This window comes from Calypte anna, chromosome 7 (genome assembly GCF_003957555.1).
Source record: "Calypte anna isolate BGI_N300 chromosome 7, bCalAnn1_v1.p, whole genome shotgun sequence".
Classification (NCBI taxonomy): domain Eukaryota; kingdom Metazoa; phylum Chordata; class Aves; order Apodiformes; family Trochilidae; genus Calypte; species Calypte anna.
The window spans coordinates 8,782,866-8,808,566 of NC_044253.1; the positions used below are offsets into that span (position 1 = coordinate 8,782,866).

At 38.3% G+C, this 25,701-nt stretch overlaps 1 protein-coding gene across 1 annotated transcript in view; it reads right to left on the minus strand.

The window, feature by feature from the left end:
• CCDC93 (coiled-coil domain containing 93) overlaps positions 1–23,271 on the minus strand; it is a 40,406-nt gene extending 17,135 nt beyond the window's left edge. Inside the window, exons 1-12 of the mRNA XM_030454191.1 lie at positions 23,157–23,271; positions 21,912–22,025; positions 20,185–20,279; positions 17,576–17,687; positions 13,149–13,247; positions 11,987–12,043; positions 8,974–9,074; positions 7,587–7,626; positions 6,108–6,200; positions 5,612–5,662; positions 4,589–4,675; positions 1,960–2,076 (exon numbers count right to left, since the gene is read on the minus strand). Coding sequence (XP_030310051.1) covers positions 1,960–2,076; positions 4,589–4,675; positions 5,612–5,662; positions 6,108–6,200; positions 7,587–7,626; positions 8,974–9,074; positions 11,987–12,043; positions 13,149–13,247; positions 17,576–17,687; positions 20,185–20,279; positions 21,912–22,025; positions 23,157–23,198 — 1,008 coding nt within the window. The 5' untranslated portion in view covers positions 23,199–23,271. The remainder of the gene's footprint in view (positions 1–1,959; positions 2,077–4,588; positions 4,676–5,611; positions 5,663–6,107; positions 6,201–7,586; positions 7,627–8,973; positions 9,075–11,986; positions 12,044–13,148; positions 13,248–17,575; positions 17,688–20,184; positions 20,280–21,911; positions 22,026–23,156) is intronic.
• Positions 23,272–25,701: the final 2,430 nt, after the last annotated feature.

Genomic DNA, 25,701 nt, shown 5'->3' on the forward strand with positions numbered 1-25,701 from the left:
GAATGAAATCCATACAGATACTGGTGGATCCTTTCTGCATTCCAGATCCTAACAGCACAACACAGAAGAGCTGCAAAAGCCACCCACAACTGCTAAGCTCATTTACCAGCCTCTCTGACTCTCCTGCTCAGCTGGGCAAGACAGATCAAGGGCACAGCATGGCTGTTGAACTGTGCTAGTGTACATTTTCATTTTCTGAAAGCTGAGCCACCAGTTTCCTAGTGCCACTCTGACCACACAATTGCACCTGGGTTGTCCTTCCCAAGATGAAGCTTGAGCTATCTGTCTCCAAGAACATGAACTGTTCTCATAATGCAAGGGCTGTGGGACAGTGTTATAGTACACAGACACTTTCAGACTGAGCAGGCATCCAGTGTATGCCTATCATAATATCATATCAAAGTATAACACTTTCTAGTATTTCACTCCAGAATGGAGAGGAATTGTGAAAAGCATCTGTTTAAGAACACCACCACTTGTCCAGCATGTTCCAAAGGAAATGCATTCTAACATTTGCCAACTAAAACACTGCCACACTTCATCCAACTCAAGTTTTTCCTGTGCAAAATTATGAAGAACTGGTATAGGTTCTTCTTTAAGATTTTTAATAAAGCTGGAAAAAAAGAAGAGGTAAAGAAAAGGATAGGCAATTAGCCTTTCCATTTTTTTGTGCATATTTTATTTCTATAGCTTTATTTAAACTTAGTATTACTTGAATGTGAGTCAGAGACTTCAAAAAATGGTTCACAGCATATGCTTTACTGAAAAGAGATTTAAGTTTTGAAGACATAAATTACATTTAAATAAAAGACTTTGAACTCTTAGGCACTAAACAACAAAAAAAGTAAAATCCAGTGAGTATCCAAGCATGAATGTTTAACATCTAGTACTCTCATAGTTATACCATTATAGGAAAAACTTTCAAAACTACCATTCTTTCACCTCTGTTCATAAGACTGGTAAATCACTGCTAAATAAAATGTGCCATACAGACACCTATCTCTCAAAGTCAATGTACCCCCAAAATTTAATAGGTAAAACCAGTTAAGAAAAAAGTTGTTAACATGTTACTGATATCAGCAGAGCAAAGCAAAACAGATGAAGGTTTCTGGAGCAGTGCTGTACTTTGGACAGAGTATCACCCAGTCATCAGCAACCATTCTTCCTCAAGTACTACTTGGTTTTTGGCAAGCTTTTCCAATTACTGACTCTCCTGTAATATGTTTTCATCTGATTCTGCAAGATAAAGATGGCATGGTGCTGATTACAGCAATATACATAATTGAGAGCAACATTTCATTAATGGTATAGCTTTTTCACTTATACTTTTGTGGATTTAAATGGCAGTACCATAAGTGGGTTGAAATACAGGAATGGTGGATGTTAGTGTTATAGATATGAACAGAGCATAAGTTATAACTTCAAGAGCTTCTTCCCCCTAAGAATACAAGTGAAGGTGTGAACCAATCAGTGATTGTGCAAAAACATCCCCTACAAACAAACAAGGAAGCAAAAAACCCACACTATAGTCAGAGACAAGCTGGCTTACATGGAAGGGCAGGAATTGATTTAAAAAAAAAAGAAACAAAACTATTTGTAGCACATTTTAGAGTAACTATCTAAATTGTTTCTTGAAACTGTGAAAAAAGTCTGTTCAACATTCCTGCCTACAACTCAAATGGAGACACTGTTTTACTCAGAGACACACAAAAAAAGAAAAGTGTGTTTTGATTAGCTAACCCCCTCCTCACAGACAGGGCTATACAATTTTTAATACAAACCCAACTGCGTTGCCTTAATAATAGATGTGCAAGCATGACATTCAGAGATGCTGAAATGAATGTTCAGCATGACAAATTGCTGGTACATAAGATAGTTTGCAAATCTTTTTGGGATGGAAAACACTTTGTGATCAACCACATTTATCAATGTTTTCTTTATTACACACACAATACTTACCTCCTCAAGGATTTTGGTTTTATGCAAAATCTGCTTATTCAGAGATGCCATCTTCCTTCTGTGTTGCTGGGCAGCTCCAAGCCTCTCTGGTCGCTCCTCAGCAGAAAGCTCAGATTGCTGCAATCAACAGTGACAACATCCAGTTGGACCTCATGCCATCACTTTTTGCTTCTTTAGCAGCCCAAAAAAAGCCAAAGTGGGACACACCTGCTCTACTCCTCAAGAAGAACTGTGCCCCACTACCCCACAGAATGAGTTAACTAATTTATCTCACAGCAAGGTAAGTAAGCAGCTGAACAACTGAATTATATCCCAAAGGTAACAGGTAAAGTGGGCTAAAAATAAAGTCAGGTGCTCTGGAATGGGTGGATTACAGCACACAAGAAGAAATAGTTTTTTCCATCAGCATTACAGTTAAACCTGGCAGAGTTCTAAAATTGAAAAAAATCAAACATGCTAAAAAACACCTTAAAGCTGTGTTATTTACTGAGCCTGTTGTATCAGAGATGGCCCATAACCAAATAAGTAGATTCAGAACCTTAAGAAGCTCTGAACAAGTGTGTATTTAGGTTCTGAAATACTGGCTTGGACACATGACAATGACATGCTCACTGTGTTAAATACATTCACCACTCTAGCCAGTTTTTTATGCGTGCACTATGGACACGAGTCTTTGAAAAGTACTCTATCCAGCATGCATTACTCAGAAAGTGTCTCATAAATACATAAATGAAGACAACAATCTGTATCCAGTCTCCTGTTGTCTCTAGATGGTGAAAGGAAAGTTGTCAGAAACATTCTTTACCAGTAATAATTCTGTAGAAGAAATTGTATGTTTGCAGTAGACAAAGAATGATTAAAAACCACTGATAGCTTGATGCTTACATTATTATTTGCCTAAACATTATTTGCACCTTTTGAAAGTCCTCACTTTATACTGATACTCATGTGTTTTGTTAATTAGCTTCATGCAGATTTCTTTTTCTAGTTAATCCATTTTCCAGTATTTCATGAGAAAAGCAGTTAATTTTTGAGTATTTCAGGTGCTACTTTGCAGAATCTGTCAAAGGCTTCAATACTAAGTGCTTTCTGAATATTTACCAGAAGTTGACAACCACTACACTCTATAATCAGCAAAAATGTTACAAGAAATGTAAAACACTGCTAACTCATATTTGCTCCTGGTATTCATTCTAGGTGTACACATAAGCAGGTGTTCATTAACAGCTTAATTTTAAATGAAAATAAGAGGCAAAACCTGTCTTCCTCTCCTCTATTTTCTGTGCTATTCATATTGAAGAGCAGTTTAATATTTTCTTATACTTTTACACCCACAGCAATAAAAGACCAACTGAGACTTGTTAACCCAACAATTTACATGCTTTCTTTGCATTTGTTACAAAAGGAAAAATGCCTCTAAGCAACACCTGCAACACTGAACTATTCAACAATTATACACTGATTTACTCACTCCTCTCATAATTTACCTAAATCACATTCCCTTATCATGTCATGCATTCTAAGACCCTCCTACTCACCATACAATTAACCTAATGTGAATAATATGCAGACTATATATAGTTATAAGGGGTTAAAATTATCAGAACTGTAACCATACATTGCTGATGCTTCAATAAACTGTTTGATAACATCCTTAATTCTCTTCTCTTGGTGCATGCATGCATACACAGAATTTTTTTTGTCACATCCAATAGATTTGAGAGGCAATATATTTTTGGTTTGACTTAAATCAGTTCTTACTTTGCAGAGTATTAATCATTGTTCTACTATAATAGTCAAGGTCTGTCTGCCTTCTCTCAGAATAGAAGAAATGTAACATTGAAATATGACCCTTGGGCTTCTGCTCTTCCTATCCTTTATAATAAAGAAAGGCCAAGAATTTGCTATAGATGCTGTTGAGTTATAGGGTTTATCTCCCAAATGGGAAAGCTCCATACCTCATATATGTCAACAAAAAGGAAGAAATATGAGAAGACTACTAGACAAATAAGAGCGACCTATAACTCATATCTGGCAGTGATGTATTGTATGTATTAATTGCTTGAAGCGATAGATTTTCTTTTCACATTACTGTGGAAACAATCACAGCTGAACACAATAAATGAAGCTAATATGCACGTTTAATTGCTTTGAGTTCTAAAAGCAAAAAAGGTTTGGTTTAGATGATACTAGATTCAGAAGTAGAAATCCAGGCAATGACTTAGAACTGGAGCCTGGTGCAAATAAGATCCCAGTATCTGGAGTAGAGTAGGCCCAGACTTTTCTCTAAGCAGAAATATTCCTCTGTGGACCTGTGCTTAACAATGAACATTTCAACTTTAAGGAGTTCAGGCCTCTAGTAATTTGAACACATATCAACTCAGGCCCTTCTATAGTCATGAAAATGGTTAAGCAGGTATTTAAACCCAAACTACTCATGAATGCAATTCATTAACATGAACTATCACACCAAAAACTTGTGAATGCTTTAAAACACTTCCATCAATCCTGACTGTGCTGCAGCATATGTGAAACAGTGTTGTTTCAAGAGAACTGTGGCAATTAATTTGGAAGCCTTAACAAACATCAAAAAAAGACTTGGTAAAACTTAGTCAGGGAATAGAATTACCTTTTCAGCATATTCTGACACTATTTGCTTGATCTCATCTGACTGGAGTCCAACAATCTGGCCAACTGTGCTTGCTGTCAATCTGCCCTGCAATTGTATCAAGAAAAAAATTCAGTTTTGGAAATGCCTGTGCTTTTTACATGGTAATTTCTTACTTAAAACCTTTTAGCCTATTTGAATTCAGATTTTCAAAAACTTACTTCTAATTGTATTCTGAATACCAAATTTTGCATGCACAATAGTAAAACTCATTATTAGACCACATTTTGAGCTGAACTATAATAATGCAGATTTCTGGAATGAACCTTACGAAGTGGATGCAGGTACAAAAACAACCTTCAAGAACTGAATTATACACTGGATATTAGTAGAAAGTAAGTCAATGAACTTTATAGCTACACTAATTACTACATTTTCTTCTGTGACTTCAACAGCAATAGAAACAATGTTTAACAACAGAATTTCTTCCCAGTTTTCTCACTGAGCAATCAATGTGTTAGGATTTTCAAAATTACATCAGCCTACCAGTTCCACTGTATAATTAACTACAACCAATTAAAAAAAAAAACAAACAACAAAATACATATCCACTATTTTCAGTGTCTTAGCCTTATGCCATTCTTTATTTATCAGTGCTTTGAAAACACTTTGAAACACCTATAAATTTTCCTCCACTCTGCCCAGTAAAATGATGAGTCCTCTGGATATTTTCAGAAGATGAATAAAGCAAGGTCATACTGCTTCTTATGTAGCTGCACTGTGATGTCTTTCCCCTTAAATTCTCCTTGTAGAAACTATTTGAAAGAAGCATGCATTTTATAATTTCAAGGCAAATGATTAAGTAATCAGCTTTGTAAAAATTTCTGTCTTCCTAATTCAACCACCTTCTCTTGCACTCCCTTAAGGAAAAGTTAAAAGTATGCATTCCCAGACTTCATACTCACCATTTGCCCAAGTTTAGGAGTAACTGTCATAATCAACCATAATTTAAAGCAAGCTGGATCAGTTTTGCATGCTGCTTACCTCTTCTGTTGCCATTGCAGCCATTCCTGTCATCAGAGTTTTAATGCGAAGCTAGGGCAAAACATGAGGAATTACACAAAAGCATTTATCTTTCATTATTTAACATCTGCCTAACGACAGGGACACATATACAGTATCATAACGTGTATTCTAGTATATGTAATGGGATTGTAACTCTATGGAAGTAAAAGAAGAGGTAGCTGAAATTACCATATTTAAGTAGCAGTAGACATTAACTCAGAGTACTCAGCTCCCAGTGTCAACCAAAAATGGACCTTGAAAAATGTTTGGATTCCAAACAAAAGTTGTGGTTTTTTTGCTATTAAACATTAACAAATATTTAATTTTGCCTATCAATTTCAGGTCCTATAATTTGCTATGGAAAACAACTGCCACTTCAGCTGAGCATGGAAATTTTCTTTCTTGCAGAGAATGCCTGGGCAGTGACAACTGGTGCCTTCCCCCCAAGGTAGCAACATCCATGCACATGGCACACCTCTTCAGCAGCCTGAAGGTCATCTTCATCAGAAGGTTCAGCTTTTCCTGATGAAGCAAGCCCTGGAGGTAGTGCAATTTTTTTATCTTCAGCCTTTTAAAGAAAAATTAAGAAAGTGACCATATTTAGCTATGGTAATCTAAAGTGTTAAGAAAGGCAACAAGGAGAAAACTGGAATGTAGCTGTTCTCTTCTTATGAATAAATGTTAGCTACTGGGATGTCCTCACAGTCCAGTTCATTCCTACTGAGGTGTAACCCTCACTGACTTCCTAGGTATTCCAGCTGTTCAAGACAGTGTCTCTGTAAGGCTATGGACTCATCTGGCACAAAGATCCTTTATTCCACAGCCTGTAAAGGACTACCAACCTCACAGGACCACTGGCTACCCCAGAATATGTCAGCTATATAGAAGAAAGCAGAATTTTTTTATAATTATTATAATTGGTTTAAATACAGGTATAACAAACATACAAAGTATACAATTGCCTAGTTCAGTAAGAAGAATTTTTACTACACTAGTGAGAACTGGTGAGAGACAGACTTAACTTCTAGGCCACTCTTTGTACCACTACTCCAACTATTTAATTTTCTACTTCTGCCTTACTGGAGACTGAGTTCCCACAAAAAACATAATGATGGTCTCATACACATTATTCCAAAATCAATAACATTTTTTAAGAAACAAAATGATTTCTACAAATGTGACTGCAGCCTGGAAATCACTTTACAGGGAAAAAAGGTATGGCTAGATTTGGAAGCATCTACATTTATAAAATTGAAATGCTGAAATACTGAATTTCCATGCAGAATTCCAAGATAACAAAGAAGGGCAGCTTTAACATATTCAGTGCATTGCTGGGGCCATGACATGCTTAATACATTTCTTCATTATCTCTGCCTATAATAAAAACTTGTAGCCAAAGTAGTATCTGAAATAATAAAACTTCAAATACTCTGGCAAGGACATTTTATGATTCCATAATCACCCGAAGCACAGCAAGGATGCTGCTTTTTCAAGAGGCCCTGTGATTTATTTATGGTACAGTATCATGTTTCTCTGTCACAGTAACAAACCTGTTATTTAATAAATGCCTACAAAATGTATTGCCAAGCTGAATGGTTCTTTAAGAAAAGGAAAAAAACTTTAATGATCATATCATGGAGCACTTAGTTAAAAGATACACATTAAAAAAGACAAGATTTGCTCATTACCTCACGTTAGAAAACAAACCACCCAAACCCCTTTCCTTCTAAGCAAAATATGTTTGAAAAATGTGACCTTTGAGACAGTGATCAATTGCATCTTGCATGACATGCAGATTTTAATTCCACTTAGCCCTTTTTAAGAGGTTGTAGAAACAGAAGTGATAGCTGTTTATTCATTTGTATTCCCTTAAGATCTTACAGTAACCAAGACTACAACAAAAGCAATGCAATTCTTCCCACAACATGAATAGTTAAAAGAAGTATATTTTTACCTGCTCTGTTTTCCCTGCTTGTCTGCTAAATCCGTATCTCCTAGAAGAATAGCAAGATGAAAGAAGTAAAATTTTGGTTACAATTTCAACAGTAAATTAAATTTCTGCCAGTTTTTAACAGAAGAAATGCACTACAAAGTGAACCACATAACAAAAGAGTTAACAGGTTCAGGTTAGTTTTGGAATGCTTCAAATGAACTAAATAAACAGGTACTATTCAGCATACTTACAGAATAGTTTCAGTTCCATCTACTCCTTCCATTATGATCCACAAAACTAGACTCTTTCTAAAGCACTGGCACGTAAAGCTCATGAAAGGGAAAAGCAGGGGTCTTTTCCATTTGGAAGTTAATCCTCAGCTACAAACTATATACTTCTGAATTTTGGAAAGGCCTCAGGAAATTGTCAGTGCAACTCTACTCTCCAAAACACATTCAGGGTTGGATGCTTTAATGAACCTTCAATTTCTTTTAAAATATATACTTAAATAAAATTGCTTCTATTTTTTGAGGGAGAGGAAAAAATGACATTTGAGTTATGCTCCTAATTTGGAAGTGTTATTTGAAAAAAAACACAACAAACAAACAGGTAAAAAAGAATTTTAGATATGAGCAGGCAATCATCTTCAGTATTACAAAGCAGTAAACCCAGCAGGTACACAGATATGAAAAGTAGTGATATTCCTGGCTTACTAACTTAAGAGCTGCAACTATTTAGTTCCCTAACTACTGCAAATACAGGACTATTAACAAGGCTATGATAGCTAAAAGTTAAGGCATCCTTGGGAGCAGCTTCAATTTTTGTCACTAGTTCTCTATTTATTCTGATACTTAGAGGTAAATTCAGTCATATTTTACTACAGCATAACAAGTTTTAAAGAATTCCCCAATATTAAGTTCTCCCTGCATTTTAAAGCTTAGCAGTCTATAAAACATGGCAAAGCACTAGCCTCCCACAAAATACATGCATAAAGTTGTATAACTATAAAAGCATTTGTAATTGGTATTGCCATTGCTTGTTTATCTGTTCTCACTTCTTGTAGGAGCACAATTTTATTTTCACACAAATAATTGCATCCAAATAAAGAACTGCACCAGAACAGCAGTAGCAAAAACTTAATCATCAGTTACATCAGAGAAGCCAGATGCCTCCCAGGCTTAGCATTTCACATCTGTTACAGAAACTCACTCTGTACATTTTTGAAAACTAAATGATAATATGAAAAAATGTGGCAATGAAAGCCCTTAGCTAAAACACATAATGCAGCTGTGTGGGGAAAGATGCTCACTTGCCATATTACCTCCACAATCCAAATTTTATATGGAATGCTTTCAAACACATGCAATACAAAGCCCCACAGAGAATGAAATGAAATGAAGCCTTTCACCTGCCATATTCCAGAAGTGTAGCATGAACCTTTGACTCCTCATCTACCAGTTCTCCAGCTCCCTTCTGGCGTTTATATTTTCTCTGGGGTTTGTAAACCTCCTGTAAGACAGAGAATGAATCCAGAGCTCATAAAAGGCTTTTCTAAAAGAAATGAAGAAACATTATCTAGTGATATATACCACTTCTTGCTTTCCAACTGCATCTCCTTATCCAAATAAACATCCCACACTTTTTTTTTTTTAAAACATGATAAAATCTTACTGAATTTACTTCTAAACAATGTGGTATAAGACCTGTCTTTCCAGGTTTAAAAAATAGATAAATTTAAGTGGGTATTTAACAACAAAGAATTTTTGCAACTCTCCCCTGTCACATTTGCAAGCAGAGTCAAAAATAGTACAATCAACATCTATTTTTTATAAGCCATACACTTCAGGTGATAATGCCAGAAATGTTATCTTCTTTGCAACTTCATTTTATTTTAATAACTTAGATAGGAAAATGATCAAAGGTTACAATGGAATTAAAGCAAATTTCATTAAAATTTAAGGAACAGAAAATATCTTAAAATTGTCTCATGCTTTCCCCATTTGATCCTATACCTGGACAACAGCCCATCAAATAAAACAACAGTTGATACAAGTACTTTTTTTACTGCTAGAGCTACTTAAAATTTTAAAAATTCAAGCAGACACAGCTGTTTGAGCACTATAAATCTGGCCTATATTAAAGTACCTTTATTCCTTCCTACTTCCATAGAGATCAATTATGCCACTATAAAAGTCTACATAACATTAGAATATTTATTCTACCTCCAGCACAAACAAACTAAAACCCAACCTAAGCCAAACTATTATTTTCATTAAACCCTCTACTCTCCCTAAATTAGAAATAGAAACCAAGATAACATTTACTTTGAAACTATTTTTACTGGATTTTTAAGTAAAAGATCAGGGTGCAGTGAATCTGTAACATAATATTTCTGTTGCTGGAACAAATATTTTGAAGGTAATTGAAGTCTGGCATTTAGTGCTATACTACTAGCAAGGATATGGAAAAAACTAAGAACATGTGCTGAAGATATTTTTGTTTCTCCAATTGATATTTTTGAAAAGTGTTCGCACCCCAATCAGTTATATTTTCTCTTCCCCTGCTGAAATGGAACTCCAGACCTTATAACAGCAGAGAAAAACTTCATCACCAGATAATCAACATCTAGGAGGAGCACTGGTCTCTTCTGGTCTGTTTTACATTCAGATCTTTTAAATCCTTTTAGGGCCAGGCTCAGAATGCTTAGAACAAATGCATCACAAAAACAAAAGTGGAAACCAAAACTTGGGCTTTCCATATATTCCATATACTTCTCTTAACTTCAGAAAATCCTACTCCTATGGGACAAAAGATTCAATGCAACAAGTTTCAAAGATTCTAGAAGAAAACTAAGAAAGATTACATTTTGCTTGATCTGACTTTTTATACAAGACAAACTATTATTTTCAACAAGCAATTCCTGCACTGTAACATTGCCAAGACAGCTTTCAATCTTTTTAAAGATATGTAATCCCAAAGTAGAGATTTCAAAGAAGTGAAAATAAGACAATATTTTTTGGCAAGCTTCTGAATTTGTCAGTTACCCTTTGCAATTTTTACTTCATTTCTAATCTCAATGCCTGTCTTGTTTCCAGGTATTAAACCCTGTTACATTTTTGCCTGTGACACAAAAAAGGTTTTTATGATCAAAAATCTCCCACAAACTGTATTTTCACACCTACAGAAAAGCAATGCAAGTCATGAAAGTAATTACACCTTTTATGGTGGCATTCAGTATTATACCTGTGCTGTGTAAAGTGCAGGCATCATGCCATAAACATTAGTCTTGGCATCAGGTAATTGAGTAGTTGGACAAAACCATAGTAAAATAATCTCAATTCACCTTTCAGTGGCAGTAGTTCTTATTCCAGTAACCATTACTGTTATTTAATATTCCTTTTTCTAGCCTTTAGGCCTGGTGGTAACCATAAATCTCATTGTATGGTCCCCTTGAGAAGAGCAGGGCAGGTCCTCAGACCAAGGTTATAATAATAAATTCCAACAACAGACTAATCTTTCCCACTTGCTGGTCCTACCTTAGGAAAGTGGATTTCTCTTCCAATTCCAACACATAATGACTTAAAGGTGACCTGCTAAAGAGCCTCCAACTAAGCACAATGACAGGCTGGGAGGAAAAAGGATTGAGAACAGCCCTGAGGACAAGGACTTGGGGGTGTTGGTTGATGAGAAGCTCAACATGATCTGGCAATGTGTAATGACATCCCAGAAAGCCTCCTGGGCTTCATCAAAAGAAGGATGGCCAGGAGGTCAAGGGAGGCAACTCTCTCCCTCTAGATCTGAAAGGGCTACAGGAAAGCTGGAGAGAACCAAGGCCATGAAGTGATAGGACAAAGCAAAATGGCTTTGAACTGTCAGAGCAGATGTAGGTTAGATATTAGGAAGAAATTCTTTATTCTGAGGATGGTGAGAAACCTGGAAGAAGTTTCCAAGAGAAACTGTTGAAGCCCCATCCCTGGAAGTGTTTAAAGACTGGATGGGACTTTGTCCTAGTAGGAGGTGTCCCTGCCCATGCAGGGGGGCTGGAGCTAGATGATCTTTGAGGTCCCTTCCAACCCAAATCATTCTGTGATTCTATGCTAATAGCCATCTTTCTCCTTCTTACAGTTCTGAAAATTCACTTTATGTTCTTCTCAACTGCCTTAAGGCCTTACAAGAACTACTGAATTAAACTTGAAAAAAATATTTCCAAAGCAGTGTGTACTTACATTGCTAATTAGAAGAAGAAAAAAAGACAAGTTGTGAAACAATTGCTTGCACTGGAAACCTGTTCTAAGAATGAAGCTTGAATTGGGGACCTTCTCAAGAGAAAACCCAGGAGTGGCTGCATTAAATAGAATTAACATCCACCATTTCATTACTAAAAAGCACTAGCTTCTCAATAAAAGATTTAACATACTTACAAAGATATCAGTAACAGTTTTGATAACCTTCTCTTTTCTTTGCATAAATTCATTATCCTGCAACACAATAACAGAGATTTAAAAAAAACAAACAAGAAAGGAGATGAAATATAAAGGGTTGCAAAAAGAGTTTAGCAACCAAAGCAATCAAATAGTTTCTAGCTGAGCTCTCAAAGTATTTGGTAAAATATAAGTTAGTAACAGTATTTCCTGTAACACAGAGAAGTATTTTACTTCTCTCACCAGTTAGCTAGGCAGGTCTCCCAGTACTAGGGATCGTTACCTTTGATGTTGTTACTGAATTCAATACAAAACTTGGGTTCTTGGTTTTAAATATGGAATTAGCATGGGTTATGCATGGAAAAACTTGATGGCTCTGCACTATAAGCACAAATCCAGGCTCATTTCAGCCCTCCTCGTACACCAAGGAAGCTTCTTACCATTACAGCAGAATAGGAAGAAAAGATCACAACACTGTTCTAAGTATGTAACTTTAAAGTGAGCAGCATTTGACTGGTATTGGAAGAAGAGGAATATGATCAAGATATCTCAGTGCAAAATAAGCACTAAACTTGTAGATAAAACTGCACCTCTCACACCTCTAGCAATTGTATGTTAGAGACAAATGTATTTCCTTTCAGTGCAACCTGCCTGTCTCTGTCTTTCCTCAGGTTCAGTTTTTGAATAAAGGCTGACTTTGAGTAAGAGTTGGAGCATACTAAAAGAAAAACCAAATTTTAGAGCATTAACAGTGTATCAATTCTCATCTAGCTAGATCAGCTTCTCCAAAGCATACCAGGTGTTTTCTGAACACATTACAGACATTGTAGGTGCATTCAGATGGTAAGCCTGGATCCACTATGCAGAGCTTCTATATTCACTCCAGAAGTGAGCTATCTGGCAAGCCTGGCTGACAGAGAAGTACCCAATACTGCAGAAAAACTAAGAAAACTATTAAATAAAAGTTAACCAGTATCTATGAACTCCCTATCATAATGTTTTAATTTTTTTTGCTCAGATGAATTTGTGTCTGGATTCCTCTAGGACTGATTAACAAAATGACAACAAAGGCAACTTTAATATAGTGTGCCAATTTCAGAGCTTTGAAGCTAGGAGTACATCTGACACAGTCTAAAAGAAACAAGAACTGGCTTGATTTTACCTCTGGTAGCCTATGAGTTTTTTGAAACTGTGATATAGAGTAAGAACGGATGTAGTCTCCCATTTCTTCCCTTGTTTCTATTGCACGTTTCACCAGCCACTGAAAAGAAAAAAAGTTTGTGTCAGTGGAAAGGGGAAAAATAACAGCAACTAACACCAAACTACTGAAGAATTATTTTTAATACATGTAAAAAGGTAAAAGCACATTTTAAGCATCCAAAAAGGAACATTCATTTGTAAACATGGTAACTCAGGGACCTACCCTATTAGCTATTTCATAAACTTCATGGTTGCTCTTCTATGTACTAAAAGGCTCAGTAGATCAATCAGACAATGCATAAGTTATGAAACCACATGGCTTTCTTATAATCAAAATTCTACATATAAAAATCTAAATATTCTTCATCCTGATGAACTACACTGAACCATACAAACTTATATGAGGAAAAAAAATATGAAAAAAAATATGAGGAGAGGCTGAGGGAGCTGGGGCTGTTCAGCCTGAAGAAGAGGAGGCTCAGGGGAAACCTCATCACTCTCTACAACTCCCTGAAAGGAGGTTGGAGCCAGGTGGGGGTTGGTCTCTTTTCCCAGACGACTTTCAACAAGAGAAGAGGGCACGGTCTTAAGTTGTGCCAGGGGAAGTTTAGGTTTGATATTAGAAAGAATTTCTTCACCAAGAGAGTGATCAGACATTGGAATGGGCTGCCCAGGGAAGTAGTGGATTCTCCTTCCCTCGAGATATCTAAAAAGAGACTGGATGTGGCACTCAGTGCCATGGACTGGTAACTGCAGCAGTAGTGGATCAAGGGTTGGACTTGGTGATCTCTGAGGTCCCTTCCAACCCAGCCAATTCTATGATACTATGATTCAGTGAGCCATACTGTTCACACTACAGTTGGATCCAACAGATCAAACTACCTTTATAAACTTATGGAACAGAGCCTGGCATCCAAAAAACCCCACTTTTCTGACCATTATTTGTCTATTTCAAAATTATTGCATGATTGTGTTGCATGATTTCTCCTTTACTTAGCTTGGACTGCAAATTCTCATATACTGAATTGCTTTTACATTCTATTTCTTACAGGAAGCATGGAAAGAAAATTCTATTACATATTTCAACTGTTAGAAGTTCTTACTTTGACAAATTAATTTATAAACATAAACACATGAAATCTTCACAAGCATAAGCAAACTCATAAGAATTTTGCCAAACGAATTTCTGTAATCCAAATATTTGTATATTCAGTAAAATAATTCCAAAAAGGAAAAAGAGCATCATGTGTAGAAGAGACATGGATGTATGCCACTTTAAATATTATTCTTTGAGCTTGCCTCTTAAAAAAGAAAAAAATACACTCATCCCCTCCAAACTCTAATGTCCTATCCCAAAAATCTGAGCTGCATAGACTCTAACCCTCTAGCAGAAGAAACCTACTACTTAAGCTAAAAATGCATTTATATTTTACCACACTAACTAGTTCTATTATCTATAGTATTATGATATGTTAGACTTTAATAACAGTACATTACTACTATACAGGTTTTGCTTTTTCGTTTCATTTACATCATGGAACAGTCAGCACACCCACCAGATCAAAAGCTCATCTGTACCACCCTGCACAACATACATTCTATTCTAGGTTCAAAAAACCTCAAAAGTCAACTGTGCTCTAAAAGCTGTCTTTCTACTGAGCAGGCCTACTGAATAAATAATAAACCTCTCTGTTCTGGGAAGTATTGGATTTACAGCACATGTACAAAAATGTGATTGTACTCTGCAAGCACACAGGTTCTTCCCTCTCTATTCCAAAGAAGTCCTTGGGAGCATACTTTAAAATAAACTGAATTTTATAGAGTCTGTGGACTATGGTATAATGACCCTACAAAGCAAGCTTCAGCTTTTTACAGAACACAAGTCCATCAGTCTGAGTGGGAGGAGATGAGGCTGGAGCTCTGCTGAACTTGAAGCAATTAGAAGTTGGACAGAAAATGTTCTGGGCTCTTAGAGCCTGGGCCCAACACTGAACCTATCATGTATCATTAGTCCATTATTATTGGTCTACTTGGAACACAAACTCATCAACCTTAGCTGCATTCCAGGTAGGTTATATGAATTTCTATCAGATTTTCCTACTATAGATCCCTCAGTACTTTTAAGAACTATGGCTCCACTGTAAAAAGATACAACTTCAAGCCTATGAAGTTTTCAAGAACCACATGCCCATGAAAGAAAATAAAAAGACATATTCTGGCATTTATAAGACCACACAAAAAGCCACAAGAGATTGAAGCACATTTTAAATAATGTTGGAGAAGATAAATCTTGTGGGGTGTTGACAGACTGAGGTCACATAAGAGATCAGACGATACTTGGGATCCAAGTTGAATCAGCAAGAGTTTTCTGTGCTACAGCCATGAACCCCCAGAAAGTGAGGGGAAGATGATGACAACATGAGATGACAATGCAGACTATTAATTACAAAGCACATCTCAACACAAGATTATGCACATACTTTTCTCTGGGAACATAAGCAGAATTTAGTAGGAAGAAAAGCAGCAGTTCTGCCCACTGGAACTTTTGCCTTTTAATTTTATTTTTTTTTTAAATAATCTGTTACAGCCTATGGCAGTGAGACAACTCATATAATTGTCTCCTATAAAGATGCATTCCTCTAAATGCCTCCCATTAAGTTCGTGAGAGTATCTTGTACAGTGCAAGAACTATTAGGAACCAAAGCCAGATGGAGGAGGAGAGAGCTTCTGTATTATCTGGGGACTGATTACAGCTGCCAAGTTAAAACTTGAATTTCATGGGGCATTGTGTAAATTACTATTATCAAATACACAATTCCTACATTCTGTGGTGCAGGTTCAGTTTAGTAAAGCTCTTGCATGGTCTTTTTCAGAACACAGCATACTGGTGACACCAACAGAAGTTTTCTTGAAAGCTTATCTTAATTAGGACAAAATGAGGAACCTACAGTACGTGAGGCAGGCTGAACTTCACAGGGGCCCAACAGAATGCCACAATTTCTAAAAAATTTCCTCAAAATGCAGGAAATTACACTCATCAAGTAGGACTTCTGCACCAAGTATGGATTAAATACATCACCCACTGGCCAGTTACTCATACTGAGAATCAGCGCTCTCAGAGAAAGCTGGAAGCTCTTCCTCTCTGCTTAATGTTTCACCTTTCCAGATATAATATCCCACCAAATCAGGATCTTTTGGATAAAGCTGCTTAGAGAGAAGAATACCTAGCACTGTAGTTTTTAAGGCAGGAGTAATAGTTAACATTCCCTCTTTAGGAGAAGAATTATTTTTCCTGTGGAAGAAGTCTTGTATTTGATAAATGCCAACATTCATTACTATCATCAAGTGAGCTAGGCAAGAAATTAACTTGGGATTTTTTGGTTTGTTTTGCTAGTGAAATACAAATTTAGAAGTAAAAATTCCCATTAACAACATACAAACTTTCCACTTCAGGCAGAACCAGCACTGTCTTCAAAGCTGTGTAACAGTAGCACATACCACACAACTTCTTGTGGGAAGTGGTGTGGTTTTCCTTGGAGCTCCCTACTAGATGATAACAAGGGAAAGATGACAGGAAGCTTTCCCCACTTCTTACAAATTGGTATTCAGATTAAACTTCAGCTTATTTGCTTATTTCTTTGACAGGCAGGAGGTAAGGAGCTATTTAATGAAAAAGCAGCTTGCTTAACAATCTTTGTTTGCCCTATTTATCACAGATACATTTCTGTGTGCAGATGAAAGTAAAATAAAAAAACGACAACGACATACCAGGGATTCTCAAGAGATCACATGGAACAGGAACACATCACGTGTTAGCCTGAACCTTGATGAAATGGAGAACTATGAGCATGCACATGGTCAGTTTGTGCAGCTCAGCAAATTCACAGTAATATGGTAACAAGTCAGAGCACTTTAATTTTCCACCCTTACACATTTTAAGTGATAGGAGTGTAGGATGAATTGTGCTTAAATAAACAGCTTCAACTGGCTTTTGCCTTATTCATATCCTTTTGATTGAGTGACTATCTGCATAAGTTATTCCATAAGCTTAAACACAGACTTTAAGATATTCTATTTCCTAGTGTGTCAAAAGCTTAAACTTTAGTTTCTTTAAGCAGATAAATTCTACAAAAAGCAAAATCTGGCTCCATTTCGAAGAATTTTAAAAGTTTGTTTTGTGTTTTTCTTAAATGCAGATCAAACAACACTTAAGAATTCTACCACACATAATATCACTCAATTCTTTAAAAACATTCATTTAAATTACTGCTCTGTGGTTATTCATTCTGTAGTTAAAGAGCAAAACAACAACACAGACTTTATTTTAAACTTTTTTGCAAGTTCTATGGTCATTTTCAGCAAAGTATCAACACATCACAAAATAATTACCTGAACAACAGGAAATATATGAATGAAATCCAGTCCTTGGATCTGATGTGGTTCCAAGCGATGAGGACACTTCATTTTTGGTAATACTGACACAATTTTTTCAGTTAAGGCACTATTATAAAACAACAAAAACAGGTGTGTTTATAAACTACAACATTCTTTTGGAAATTACAATTTATTTTAGCAAACACAGTTAGTAGTTAGGTTCCCTCTAGTGGCTTCTATTGCATGCAGCTGGGAAAAGCAATCACACTTTGATTTACAAAACAGATTTTATATAGATTATTAGCCTGTGAGGAGGTAAATAAACTCCTCTTGCAGGTTCCTAGCTTTTGATTTAATTTACAGTACTGCACACAAAATTTAAGATCTACATGTCTGGTCAGATGAAATGCCCATATACCTACAAACACCTTTGCATATTATAGTATATGCACACATATAGTGTAGAAACACCAGCTTTAAGAACTGTTACAATAAGGAAAAGATATGCACTAAGAGGAAATCCAGAATCAAATGTGAGCACTTAAAATTTGTTTAGCAAAACTCCTAAAATGTATCTTGATGATACTTCTGAAACTGTGAATTTAAATTTATATCATGCCTAAAAGCTTAACACCCAGTATACTTCATGTGAGTAAAACTGAATTTGCTGTCAACAATCATTTTCTACAGCTCAGGTAAGAGTTGTTAAAGTGGCAGGATTACCACAAAGGATCCACCAACAAGAACACCATCCTGTTTCCACTGAATCCCTTCTTTTAGGGCAAAGTAATTTTTTACTGCCAGTGCTGTCAAGCACATTTTTTTAATCAGGTGTCAGCACCAAGGATGAACATTATACCAGGAAAATGCAAACTATCTTTCCATGAAGGAAAATAATTAAGTGGTCCTGCACTGATGTCAGTGATATTCAGTACTGCCCAAAGGGACAACTGATATTCTGGAAAAACAGAAGGGGAGCAAGAGCTATAAGACAGAGACCAAAGTCTGGGAACAGAGCTTGAAAAGTCAAGACTTTTAAAGTAAAAACTTGTTGTGATTCTTATAATTTCCCCTACAGCACTATATTACTACTCTACATCATGAAAACAGCAGCATCTCCCAGCACAACCCAACCAAACACAAGGTTGCTTTTTATAAAAAAGTTATTTATCAGATAGGTGCAAAATCCTCTCCTCATCTATGTTTTCATAGATTTCAGTTCTGCAATTAAATAACAGGATGCTATCAAAGTGTTTTCATACTAACACTGAGAAAACACAACTGTATTTTCCTTATCTTGAGAACAGCACAGAAGCACTGAGCCACCACCAATACAAACACTGCATGTACACAAAAACAATCTATGCTTGTGTGACTCTTTACACTTTATATTTACAAACAAATCATTGTTGTCATTTTCGGAGAGAAGCCTGCTTGTTTGGCCAATTCTGTATCCAGTCAGCTGGAAAGGTAACAGAACATTTTCAGAAGAATTTAACTATTTTTATTCTTAATATGCCAATTGCAAAGACTATCACCACAATCTTAATTCCTAATCTCTGCTTAATTCTGTGCACTTCACAATGCTTTATATAATTAGTTATGATCATCTAGGCATATCCACACTTAATGGCAGCAACCACAAATTTCTATTTTTACATGTGTTATAGTCCTGCTGATGCTAAATGGATTCCAGAAAATAACACAAAAAGAAGTTCTCAGCTACACTGAGAAAACATGTCTGTTCATCTGTCACTTGACAGTTTATTCTTTCTTCCTGTACATTTTAATTATGGCTGTTTTATGTCAGAAATGCATAAAGAAATGCATTTCCTTTCCCAGAATAAACAATTTTACAAGCCCCCTAATACAAGAGTTAGCTGGCTTATGAGAAAACTCCACAAATAAAAAAATGAAGCTAATCAAAATGGTCTTATTGGGTCACTATGAAGAAGGAATTCCTTCTCTTCAGTATGGGACAGGTAACTGTTTCAGCAACAGTACCATACTTCAAATTCTATTTGCTAATGCCTACAATTAAGCCCAGAACCATGAAGAATTGAAGGTTATTTACACAGCAAAACTCCAGACCTACAGAACTCAAGGAAGGACTTTTAATATTGCATTCCAGTTTCCAGCAGCGTGGTCTCCTTCTGCCCTTTGTTTTGGCCTCTGCATCACCCTTTTGTGCCAGCACAAGCATCTGTGCAGCTGCACAGAGAACTGGATCCAGGAACTGATTTGTGTTAAAATTATTTTCTCTCTCGTTTTCTTTTTTTGGTAGGATTTAACCTGGAATGGTTCCCAAGCCAGTTCAATGTAGGTCCACACAAATGCTTTCACTGCTTAGCAAGGATATAAGAGCACACCAGCCCAGAGTGGAATAGCAAGGAACTTGTTTGGAATCAGCTTCTTTGTGGTTTTAAGAGTTTGTGGAACTAAGCCTGCAAAACCCAGAAACCAGTGCAATGTTTTGCAAATGTGTGGTCCTGAAAAGCAGGAAACCAGGATTACAAATCCTTTTCATAAACAAACAAATATTGGGTAGCTTCCCCTCACCCCAGCCACTTACTCTTTTAAGAAGGAAAAAAAAACACATCACAGTTGCCATTTAATCAACTTACATTTTTTGACCAATAGTAGAGTTTTCCTGAAACAATAAATCCACATCAATATCAAAGCTGCAAGTAGTGATACACCACGTCATGCCACCTACCACCTATCAAGGGAGCAACAGCATGGTTAGTTCCATTGTAATGTGAAGAAGTAAAACCAAATAGAACTTAGAGGTTTTATTTTAGAAACCACAGCTTTGCATTTTCTCTATCCTCAGCATTATTCCTATTTAGACTTTAATACTTTTAGACAACATTTACATCAATCAGCTCTACATACAATACACATACAGAAGAAAGAAAAAAAAAGAGCAGTAAGTCACACTCTAAATTCCTCTCAGCTTTGTAGATGTGTTTTTAAACAGCTCTTGGATTAAAAAAGCCCCAAACCAATACATAAAACACAACAGTATGTTAAATGCCATGATCTTTAAGAAGCAACAGTATCAAAATTTTAACAAGGATTATAATTTCTGTGAATACAGAAATATATTTACTTTTATATACACTTTTGCTACTATTATTCTTTGCATGTTGATATATGCAACACTAAGTGGCAGAGGCACAGCATCAGCCTAGCAATGGAAATCACTATCTCTGGAAAAATCTTTATTTCAAGGCCTTATTCCTACCAATACTTAGACATTTTAAATGCCTGAGCTGTTTCATCAATTTTACAGAAATTAAATATATAAAGACAATGTTGCATAAACATATGGAAGATAACCTAAACCCACACAAATAACAGAAAAAAGGGATTAAAATGGGGAATAATTTACAAGAATCACACAGCAAACTAGGGTATGCTACACAAGGTTTTCTAACACATTACTTCTCTGACATTCCTCTCTGAAACAATTAACCAGTATCCCTTTTATACTAGCAGCTAGATCATTCCCAGTAATAATGCTCATTTTTTTAAAGGATGGGCACTGTCATAAGATGGTAACTTTGCAATTATGTTTAGGCAAGTATAAACCTGATGCATCAATTTCTGCACATAAATGCAGCAATACTACATCCTAAGGCAGTCTCCCTGAAACCAGCTCATGTCTGTGTGCACAATCTCCTGAGCAGCTAAAGGTCAGTAATGCCCAGCAATCTGAAGAAACTAAAATTGCTATGACCAAAGAAACGGCAGAAAACAGAAGAGCCCAATTCAAGACTGCCATAGTTTTCTGTTTTCAAACCTTGGTTCAGGAATTTCTCACACAGTCAGCACTAAAAACAATACAGAAGTCTTTTTTCAACCTGAACTTTGCTCACTGTCAGTATCACTTACTTCCTGCCTGGGACAATGAAAGGTTAACAGACAAGACATTATAAAAGATATGTTAAAACAGCCCCAAAATAATCTCACTAGGCTAAATCTTTCAGTCTCACACAAAGCCTCTCATAACAAGTACTTTCTCATTTCTCATTAATGAATACTTCTTTTCAAAATTACCATGCTACCACCACATATCATGTCCCTCAGGCTATTCTAATTGCAGTTGAAAGCAGGATGAAATTCCCCATACATGACTCTAACTCAGGCCCTTGCTGCACAAAATTGTTTTGAAAAACTGAGGAGGTCCTATCTATCAGAACTGGGTCGTTTGCAGATTTATTTACATAAGAAAGCCTCACGTGCTACAAGTGTCTTAAGTCACCTAGAACTGTTCAATTAATCAGCAAACAAAACGTAATCCTCATACACTTAAAAAAAGCTTTTAAAAAAATTGCAATGGTCTCACCTTGTCAAAGGGTGATAACCCCTTGATTCTTGCTCGAAAATACCCAGCAGCTACCAAGAGTTCCAAAATTTCAGTCAACTTGACATTTTGTTCCTCATCTTCTCTTGTTTCAACCTGACAAACAACACAGTATTAATTCAGCATTTCTCTTATTCTCTTTCCTTCCTCAAATGAACATTTTCCAAACTTTATCTTAGAATATATCATCACCATTTAAGGGAGAAACTCTTGATTTCCATTAGCAACTTGGCTGTTAATTTGAAAGACATTGAAGAAACAAGCAATGGATTCACCATCACATTTTTTTACCAGTTAAATACTTTAACCTGCTTTTGCTGCTCAAACTCCTAGTCAACTGCTTTCCTCCAGCTAGACTGCTCCTACTGCCATAGGAGTTAATTTATGCTCAATTTCTCACTTCTTCTTTTACAATTTCAGGGTTCACACCACCATGCACCTCATCGTTAATACTTTTAACAACCTTTTTACAGAAATAGGAGGAATTCGTGTGGAATTCCATTCTTTGGGTAATGCAATTTTAAGCACAGCAACAAAAAGTAAACTCCGATGGGCAGCCCGGAGAGTTCAGCACTGGAAACCCACCACACCACAGCACCCTTTTAAGAGCACTGTGGTGGCCGTGTGACAGGGTGAAAGGTTACACACGATTTACTAGAGGCACAGAGCACCTCAGGCCGGACAGGGAGCTAGCAGCGCTCCAGCTCTTCCCCTCAGCTGCTCCAAGGGACTCACCCACACACCCGCCCCACCGCCCTCTTCCCCCAAATCTTCTCCACAGCCTCCTCCCCATCTCCTCCGTTTTCCCTCCCACGGAAACTCAGCCTCACAAGCAGAGGGGACAGCGGAACCTAAGGGTGCACATAAGTTGACCCGGACAGGCGCTGCCTGCAGCCCCGCAGGCCTCCCGCCGGAGCAGGGCAGCGGGGCCCGGCTCCCCTCGCCCTACGGCCGCCACCTCACCCACCCGGGGGCCGCGGGCGGCGGAGGGCGTGGGGCCGTGCCCGCTGCACAGCACCGACCCCCGGGCTCCCTCCCGTCTCGGCCCCGGAGCGGTGCCGGGGGTGGGTTAGCGTCCCAGCCCGCGGAGAGGCGAGGAGCGGAAGGAGCAGGCAGGGAGCCCCGGGAAGCCAATGCCGCGGGGCCGGCGTAACAGCGGGCGGCCGCACCTCGCAGCGCCGCTCTGCCCGGGATGGGAAGGGGTGAGGGAGAACGCCGCTACCGTACCTCCTGGGGGGCCTGGTACTCCTGTCCCCGGGGGACGACCATCGCCCTCCCGTCTCCAGCACTCAGCGCCCCAGCCGCTCAGCCTGTCACGTCCGCTCCTCCCGCCGCAACGCCCGGGCGAAGGGGTGTTCCCAGCCGGCGGCTGCCGGGTTCCCCCGCCCCCGCTCAATGGTTCGCTCCCACCCTCCTAGCGTTCAGGCGCATGCGGGCCGTGCCATTCACGGACGAAGGGGTGCGGGGAAAGGAGGGCGGGGGCTGAGCGGCTCCCGGGCGCCTCATGTGACTGCATGGAGCGCAATCGCCGGAGCGCAGCCCCGCCCCGCCCGCCCGCCCGCCCGCCCGTTCCCGGGGCGGTGACCAGGGTACTCCGGGGTCCCGCACGCCGAGTGTCGCGGCTGTGAGGAGGTGGTGAGGCGGGGATGAGGAGGTGGTGAGGCGGGGATGAGGAGGTGATGAGGCGATGAGGCGGCGGTGTCCCCTCAGAGCCCGCCCGCTCCCTGCCGCACCCGCTGATCCGGGGCACTGCCACTTTGTTTTACTGGCGGTCGCCCTTCTCTCTTTTTCTCTCTTTTTCTCTCTTTTTCTCTCTTTTTTCCTCTTTTTTCCTCTTTTTTCTCTCTCTCTCTCTCTTTTTTTTTTTTTTTTTTTTTTTTTTTTTTCTCTTTAGAAGGGGACCCGAGGCCTCTCACCAGCACGGAGGACAGTTTACTGGGCAGTCCATGACCTGAGAGATGTCTCCCCACAGGGCACTGAGACTCCTCATTCGGTGACCTGACCACTGAGGGGCATTTACAAGTATTTCTCCTGTCCTACACATGGGTCCCATTTACAAGTGTTTCTTCTGTCCTACACACAGGTCCCACGCTCAGGAACCTTAGTCTCAGGGCGCATCCCTGTTGAGGAGGTGTCCATGCTGAAGGCTGTCCTCCCACCCCAGGTTAGCCAGCACCAGGCAGGTCCCATGATGTGAAGGGTGCAGGGCCAGGGGCTGGAAAGCTGCACCCAGACACTGGTCTGGTTGGTCACTAACACCCTGCTCTGCCTCCACCACACCTCGGGCTCACGAATAAAATGGCACAAGGATTTACTGGGTGATAATAACCTGGTAGCAAACTAATCCCCAGGTTGGAGGCAAGGTAGCCTTACTTGTTGATGCCATCTTCTGAAATACCTGACAGTGGTCTCTTTTCAAATCTACCTCAGGTGTTCAGTTTCCAGGCTCTTTGTCATGCAGAGAGCATTATGAAAATTAAACTGTGTTAGGTAGGCTGCAACTAGAGATGTCTGAGGAAGATGAAGCAACAAGAAAAGCCACGCAAGAGCATCGTCTCCATCTTTTGGAGGACAGCAGAACATACACAAGACAGTCCACACCGACTGCTGCACTGACAGAGGGATCAAAACAAAAATAATAAAAGCAAAAATATGCCAGACAGGCTCAGGCCACATACTGGTGTAACCACAGCCCACATCATAATTAGAGTTGCAGAAAACTCTATGCAGCCCCAGAGGCTAACACGCTCACCAGACTGCTACAGGCTTTCTGCTTTTTGTCTGCCATCTCCACGCAGAGAATTGTACAGCTCTAATTTGATTGTCAGTGAGAGGAAGATTGAAGCAAGCAAACAAACAAAAAACAAAGATAAGAAGAAGGGTTGAAACAGGAATGTTAGGAAGGGGTGTATGTGACCTACAGGGGCAGTGGCTAGCACAAGAAACATCTAATAGGAAAAAATCCTCCTGAGCTATGATATGGTCATAGAATTCCTTTTCAAATAAGTTAAAGGAAAAATAAACCAAGGGCAGCATAAAACAGGGGCTGAAGTAGTAACAGAAATAGTAACTAGAAAACTGTTTCTTTGGCTTTTCAAAGCAGAGAAAAGGAGAGGGGGGCAACAGGGCCAATAACTCCTATGGACTTTAAAATACATGCCACCCAGAATCACAAAGCTGATTGCAATGATATACTTACAGAAATGTAATAGGTTATTTAATTTGCTTTATGCCTATGAAACCACAAGAACTGGAAACATTTTCCTCTTTACAGTGAAGGCCAGAATTTTCCTTCCCCTGGCATATGGTTAGGAAAAGAAAAGGCAAGAAAATACATAAATGTATCTCTGTTGTCATTACAACTCATCTTTGATGACTTGAACCTCTGTAAAATACCCCACAAAAGCATTGCTTCCCAATATCTGACTGTGATGCAAATTCACCCAGGTATCCAGACAGAGCTGTTGTTCCCTATGACATTTAGATAATCAATCATCTAAATATCAATTAGGTTTTTTAAAAGTCCCAAGAGGGCTACTTCTAAAAAAGAAAAATCTCCCATACCTTAGACTTTTAGGTTTTGTAATTGCAAATTTCCAGCAGGTTCAGCTTTAGTCTTTGTTTTCCCTTTCTCTGCTCTATTTTGATCTGTAAATGTAAAGCAAGATCTGGCTCTTGGTGCAGCTGCTTTGTACAATTGTCTTGATTTCTCAGTTTCATTCATCTTGATCCCATGAAGCTGAGCTAAAGAGGTTCCTCTATTTTTGTAACC